Source organism: Didymosphaeria variabile (assembly GCF_027946475.1).
Source record: "Didymosphaeria variabile strain IMI 356815 chromosome Unknown scaffold_6, whole genome shotgun sequence".
Taxonomy (NCBI): Eukaryota; Fungi; Ascomycota; class Dothideomycetes; order Pleosporales; family Didymosphaeriaceae; genus Didymosphaeria; species Didymosphaeria variabile.
Genome location: NW_026611625.1, coordinates 951,877 through 959,270, shown reverse-complemented (window position 1 = coordinate 959,270; position 7,394 = coordinate 951,877). Strand labels below are relative to the sequence as shown.

The 7,394-nt window shown below is 51.5% G+C and overlaps 1 protein-coding gene and 1 non-coding gene across 2 annotated transcripts; both read right to left on the bottom strand.

Moving 5' to 3' along the window:
* Nucleotides 1-1,577: 1,577 nt before the first annotated feature.
* On the bottom strand, nt 1,578-1,663 carry N0V89_008250. The gene has a single exon. It is a non-coding gene; the product is annotated as a tRNA-Tyr (tRNA).
* An 844-nt stretch (nt 1,664-2,507) lies between these two features.
* Nucleotides 2,508-7,147, bottom strand: N0V89_008249 (uncharacterized protein; the record flags this gene model as incomplete). Its single annotated transcript, XM_056217007.1, has 3 exons — nt 2,508-3,035; nt 3,083-6,848; nt 6,906-7,147. 3 exons carry the CDS (start codon nt 7,145-7,147, stop codon nt 2,508-2,510), a joined length of 4,536 nt encoding a protein of 1,511 aa, XP_056068563.1.
* Nucleotides 7,148-7,394: the final 247 nt, after the last annotated feature.

The following is a 7,394-nucleotide window of genomic DNA, read 5'->3' as shown; positions in this document are numbered from 1 at the left end:
GAGAGAGATACAAATGAACGACATCACCCAAGGCATTAATATCATCCCAGTTCACTGTGACAAGCATTGCGTCCAGGGTAGGTTGACATGCGTCGAGAAGAACATCGAAGTAGAGTTCGGCGAAGGAAGCAACAAAGCGAACATCGCCATCGTCCACGAGATCTGGAAAATCGACAGATCCACACATGCAGCGCATCAAACCGACCATTTCCGCAAATATCCACGTTGATTGAGATCTGGCTGCTGCCTTCTTTGCGGGCGAGTAGCTTACAGATGTCGTCTTCGGGTGAGGTCCAACGGCGACGTGCAAATGCCTGCACAGTGGAAAGAGCAAGTTGCTCGTCGATCGTCCCGGTAACGGACACATGAATGAGGTCGCAAAGAATGCTGCTAAAATCTCTCAAAACGCTGCTTGCCTTTCCACTGTGAAGTAATCTGTTATTCGGGCCTTAAGATCTGGTAGATACTCCGGGTAGGCGTTCATCTTGACCTCAATCATAACGTTGGTCTCGAAACCTTTGGTAAAACCAGCTCCTAGGTTGAGCATTGGGCAAAAGGTACTCCAATCGCGCCACAACATCAAGAAATTGAATTGTGACTCTGTTCCAGCGGGTCGTGCGTGAATGTCTTCATCGAATTCGTCTTCCCCGTCTCCTTCACGGAGCACATCTAAATAAACTCAGGGCATCACACTCAGGTTAACACTCATGACACAACCCTGGAACTCCTCTGTAATTGCACGATCCATGATAAAAATGGGCAGCCTCGAGTCCAATAATAAGCGTGCGATGTTAATTTCAACGCTTGAAACCTTGATAAATTGGTTGGTCTATACCATGACATCGTAAGCCTCGCGATGGACCTAACGACACGTACGCAGCACGGATGTGTCAATGGAGTGAGTAGCTTCGACTGCCGCCCGGTTTTCGATCCCACCTTCCGATAAGCGCGGTGACGGAGGATTGAAACAACATAGGATTTCCCGATAGATGTGGTTCCTAATTTCCCCTGGAAGATCAAGGAGTCGAAAGCACTCCACTTGCTTGCCTGCCATTGTGGAACAGGTGAGGTGTTCAGCAACTGCGGAAAGTGCCGGTAAATGTAAGACAAGAGGAGGATGAAGGAAGTGGTGGACAAGAGTCGCGGCCTGAAGCTGGAGGTACGTTTGATCGTGATCCGCGTATCAGCTAAACCTTCGTGGTTAGCGTCACGACCAATCGGGCAGAGAGCGGTCGGCAATCACAATTTTTCCTGCGACGAGCACTACTGTGTATCACGATGATTGAGGATCCACCGCAACAATCACACAGTGTTTGGAACTTGCGATGCTCAAGTGCGAGATGGTGCATGTGGTATAGGATGGGCCTTACGATACAGCATGACGTATGAGGGTTTTAAAACATGATCGTGATTAGAGTACTACTATACCTCCCTTAGGCCTACACAGATTACGGAACAGAAGTGTTCTAATAGTTAAAAGAACAGCCTTCTTTCGAGAGTAAAATGCATACCCCTCGCCTATATTATAGACTAGCACCAGTTCATACAAATGCCAAAAAAGAATTCAGTCACGATATTCTCCGCTCCCAGAATCGAACTAGGGACCTTTCGATTACAACAGATATTACAGTCGAACGTGATAAACCAACTACACCAAGCGGAGGATTGCGCGCTGGAGCGCGCTTGGTGATGATCGATATCAACATGCAAATTTATGAAATATATATAGGACCACGATAATGAGCACTACGACGATGAGCAGCAAAGCAATGTCGATGGGAGGCGGTGGCGGTGACTGTGCGGCGGGGGGAACTCGCGGGCACTAAAACGGGGAGCGACCAGCAGGTCGGCATGGAAGCGAATCGATCGGCGGGTCCGTCGGCATTGTACCAGGATCGGATCATCACGACAGAGACGCAAAAAAAAATGGTGTGCTTCCATTCAAGGAAGTTTGGAATTTGTGCTTAATCTGATCCTTCCATCGGCTCCTGCCCCCTCGCTCGTATCCCCCTTATCCTCCCTAGCATCAGCTATCGCTACGCACCTTCTTTCGAACCTTCGCACGCGGGTTGAGACAGGCCGCACACAGCTACGTATTCCAGCAGACCCATTCTAGCGCCGCCTAACTCAACACAGCCAGAAAAGCTCATCAGGAGCACAGTATTAGGATTGAAAGCGCGCGAGCATCCAGCCCAGTCAAAGAGCCTCCCAAAAAAAAAAGACAAGTCCGATGTCTTCCCCCAGAAGACAAGAATATGCGTGTACGCCATTTGCTGCCGGAATGATGCGCTCTCGTGAACGTAAGCTGCGTTGAGCCATAAATATGTGTACAGTGTTGTGCGACAGGTGAGAATAATGTCGAGCATGCTAAATCGACCAAGTCAAAATCTAGAGTGAATGATCGGTATCTCGAGATTCAAAAAGTCCAGAACGCCGGTGTTGTGAAGAAATGCTAGACGACATCCATCGCGCTTCCAAACGCGTCCGACGTATGAGCCTGCGAGAATCTAAACGCCCTCGCCATGTTCCGGTGTACTCTCGTCAAAGTGGACACCCTTCCGTTCCTTTACTTGCGCACGAAGCAGCCGATCTTGTTCGTCAGGAATGCGGCCCGGCTCGTCACCTGCTGTAGGATCTTCCGGATTTTTGACGGCTTCTTCGGTGCCCTTCGAAAGGTTCTCAGTCGGTGGCTCTCCGGAGGGCATCGTCAACGCCTCGTCCGGTGTGCTCTGGTCTAAATGAAACCAGCCTCCCTTTTCCCATTCGCCTGGTTGATATAGACACGACTCTCTAATCTTTCGATCCACGCTAGCGGCCATAAGCTCATTCAACCGGGGAAATGAAATCGGTTTCAGGATCCAGGCATCAAAGCCTGCGTTCATATAATCTTTGCGGTTCTTCTCGATAAGAGAGGCGGAGACGGCAATAATGGGAACCCTGCCGTTGATTACAGCACGGGGAGAGTAGATATCTTTGTGGGTCTTCTCGAAAGACCTAATCATCTTTGTGGAGGTAAGGCCGTCAACGATAGGCATCTGATTCTTGATGAGCACGCGCAGCTACTATGAGTTTACGTACTTACCTGCATATCCATTAGGACGACGTCAAAGTCCTGAGGTTTGTCGCCATAAGCGCCGGCGCATTCTTCTCCGTTGACAGTGAGGTACACTTCATGTCCCAATTTTTCAAGACGCTTCTGCACGATCCTGCTGTTGACTGGATCGTCTTCGGCAACTAGCACGCGCAGATGCTCGGAAGAAAGCTCCTGTGAACCTGTAGAGATCTTCTCTGGTTCATCTGTTACTTCTCCGAGGACAGTGCCGGACTTCGGACGCGGATCAATAGGAGAGCCTACATCGTCCGGCATTTTGACGGCCTTCAGCGATGTTCCTGAACCATGAATCGTCTCTTCACCAGGGGTTTCAACTTCCATGGACCTTTGATGGGGTGGAACAACGATCTGCCTGTCCTGCTCTAAGCTCTTGGAACGAATCCTTTGCGGTGAAGTGGACATTGCACTGTCTAAGCTGTTCCCTTTCGAAATATCAGTTCGCATGGATTTTGAGCTCGGACTACGTTCGCTCATTGGCCGTCTTTCTACCATATGTGGTTCCTGTATGGCCTCGATTAGGCGGTCAACATCGCTGCGTTGGCTCCTGTTGCTAGAGACGCTCTTGAAGCTTCGAAGGCTCTTGGCACTATTCAGACTCTCTACACTCGGCTTTCTGGCCACAGCGTCGCTGTCGGCGGAGGCATTACGTGAAAGACTCGGTGCGACAAGCATGCGCTCGCCGTCCTCACCGGCCGGTGATAAAGTGTCAGGCAAGGGAGTTATGCTCCCTTCTGACGATTCAACAGCAGGAGGCTCTTGTGGCTCAGAATCGGGTAACTCGAAAGGAAATTGAATGACAAACCGCGAGCCTTTCCCTTCTTCTGATTTCAGTCGTAACTGCCCCTCCATATTTTTGATGATGCGCGCAACGACAGCAAGACCAAGACCAAGTGTTGTCTTCTCGTTCTCCTTCAGCAACTGTTCGGTACTAGGAACAAGAGCGTCTTCAAGCATTGCCGCAGGTTCAGATTGGACTTGTTCCAGATCGTTGAATAATTGATCGAGCTTCTTCGAGCTCATACCAGCTCCAGAATCGGAGATCGCCACTTCCACATCCACCTGGGTGTTGCTGCGCCTTGCAGCAACATACATTTCGACTTTTACCCCGCCTTGGGTGGTGTTTTGTATAGCGTTTGCGGTGATGTTCGATATGGCCTGGCGTACTCGTCGCTGATCTCCTATACAGTGTTGAGGCAGCCCTGGATGCTCCACAACATCATATGAGATGTTCTTCCGCTTTGCATCTCTCATGAACATGTTTGTAGCTTCGGTCAAAGTCGCTTTGAGGTCGAAAGACTCTCCTTTAATCAGAGGTCCGCCTTCTTCAGTTTTCGTCAGATCAAGCAAATCGTTGATAACGTAGATCAAAGATTTGGAAGCAGAATGTGATCGAGCTAGATTTTCCCTCGTTTCTTGGTCTATTGAGCCTTCTAGAGCAATCTCAAGGTAATTGATGATCGCGTTCAAGGGCGTTCGGACTTCATGCGCAGAATTTGCCAGGAGTAGTCTTGTCAATTGACTGCTCTGCAATGCAGCCTCTTTTTGCCGCCAAACTTCGATGAACTTTCCGTAAACGAGACACAACACCGCTGCAGTTTCCACCTCTTCCTCTGTCCACTCTCGAGATTTACCGACCACAGTCTCAGACCACGCCTTGAAACTCTTTCGCGGTTCCAGATACCCTTCTGTGCCCGCTTTGATGAATTTTTCGTATGGATTGCCAGCCCATTTGACCTCCTTGAGCTGACCCTTTCTGAAGAAGACAATGAAATCACTGCCACCCACAGATAGCGGCACGATCAACATCCCTGCAATGACCTGGAAGCCTGGAGGATAGCGAAGATCAGGAAAATCTTGACTAACTTCGGTCGAAGTCTGGACAGCCGTTATCTTCCGCATGCGGAGATACTCCAGCAACGCCAAGGCTTCCTGTGAACTCTCCAGCTGACCTAGAATTTTGGTTTCGTCCCTGATAGACAACAATCCGAAATCCGCATCAAACAGCTTTAACAGATCATCCGAGGAAGCAATGATATAGCCGGAAGGATTGTGCTCAGTAGGCACAGTGTTGATGAGCTTTCTGGCTTGTAGTCGTGATGCGTACGAAAGCCGCTCGATGTTGCGAGATGCCGAATCACCCACAAGGCGACACATCTTTCGAATTGGAAATGAAACACGCATGCCGCGCGAACCGTATGAATGACACGCTATGAGCCCCCAGAGCTCACCGAAAGCGTTAATGGAAATGGACATGGAAGACCGGACCGCCATATTGGTGAGGTATTTGAGGTGGATTGGCGACATTGCGCGAAGATAAGAATGAGTTAGATCAAGAGGGGTCTCCAGATCCTCTGTGCTACGGCAGACAAGCCGAGCCGTTTCAAGGTCGCGATCATACAGCATCCGAACCTTGTTAATCTTGTACAACTCTCTGGCCTGTTTTGGAATGTCGGATGCTGGGAAACTGAGGCCCTTGTAAAGATCCTTCGTCGCGCGGGGGTCCACGAGCTCAGTCACAACGCGGCCGTTGAAAGACTGATCGAACTGGTATATCATGACGCGATGAAACCCTGTCAGTTCTTTGACTACGCCAACTAACACTTTGAGGAACTTCTCTAGGTCAGGAGCGGCTGCCAGCTGTTCCTGGACTTGCGACATGATATTAAAAACCTCCATAGCTGCTGCTTCTCCCTTGCGCTTTCGAGCACTCCGTAGTACTCTTAAGGGCCGACTGCCAATCTCAGTGCTCTCTTGATATTCTTCGGCGGTGGGCTTGCCCTGCAGCGTATCCTCTGGAAGCTCAGGGGTCATTTCGTTCGATGGTACCAAGGGGTAAATGTCGTCATCTTCGAGTTCGAATTCACAGGTGATCAAGCCGGGATTCGAGTCGTTGATGTGTATTGCACACCACAGTTTACGCGAACGTCTAGCATTTGGTAATTTGATGGACAAGGTAAATACCTCAGGCCCGTTGGTCTGCACTTCGGCGTCCTCTTCCTTGATAAAGTCGATGTGATCCAGAAGATTATCTGCCTGCTCTTCAGAGAAGATGTCAGTAAAGCTTTCCAGCGCGAAGAGCTCCCGTGGTGACCGCCCAAGAATCCGCTTAGAGTTTTCGCTCACTATGCGCACGGGAAGACTCCCGCTTCCGCCGGGGTCTTCCTGCAGTGCTATAAGGAGCCCGAAGCCTTGAACGGCGCCGGGAATGTGTATTGGCTCGTCTTCGCAACGCTGTAGTGTATCGCCATCCCGGCCTGTTATGACTGCATGTCCACCGTCTGTGACAACATGTTTGAAGCGATGTGTGACAAGGCCGCCGATGTCTCCTAGGCTGCTGGCAACACTCTTGATCGAGGCTCCTTCCGTGGAGGCAGGCTGTTCAGGCTTCAAAGACGGGGAGCGACTGGGGTTACCGTGAACGCTGTCAGTATAGCTGCTGGAGCCGAAATCATTGAACAACTGTGCAGGTAACGAGGGTGGGGCATTGCGTGACGTCTCATTCCGACTTGCGCCGCCGGGACCTCTGTTCGCAGATGTCTGTCTGGAAGCGGCTTGTTGATGTGGTGGGGCTCTCTGAGAGGGCTGCGAATTCTGCGAAGCGGTTGAGCCCTGCGATTGTCGGCGTGCATCGGTTGGTGTGCGCCCGTCATAGGGTCGGGAATACTGGTGGAAGTAATCGGTTTGCCAGGTTTGCCCGCGCTGAGTGGGCGTCGGGGTAGGATCGACAGACACCACACTGTACGCAAGTCAGCATGCGTCGACGTTGACAGAGGCAGCAAGCATGGCAACCCACCTGCGGATTGGGAAAACGCGATCAGTGGCGTTAGGGCTGAGGGCGCCCATGCCCTCGGAGGGGGATACTGCAGTGTTGAGCGGCGGCGGTGGGGCTGAAGACGTCTGTTGTTGAGTACTCTCGGGTGGCGACGACCATGGATTTTCGCCTCTGCCTGACAAGGGAGCAGCAAAGTCGTTTGCTTCGACATCGGGTGCCGCAGCGGGCTCGGGAGGCGGATGGTGCGGCGGTGATTCAGCCATGGGCGCGGCGAATGCTTCTTGAGCTCGAGGGAAGAGGCGTGTGTGGGGATGGCCGCAGGCAGGCGGGGTGCCAGTGGTTGGCGAAGGTGGGAAGGCAGGGCTCGATGTCTCTCGGTCGCTCCTGTCCGCACAAAGAAGTCGACGCGCCTGTCTGTGAGGGTCTCAGGTGCCCATGGACGATAACAGCAGTTCCCTGTATGACGTTGGTGCGGGTGGCTCCTCTGAGCAGTCACCGAGACGGCTGCTC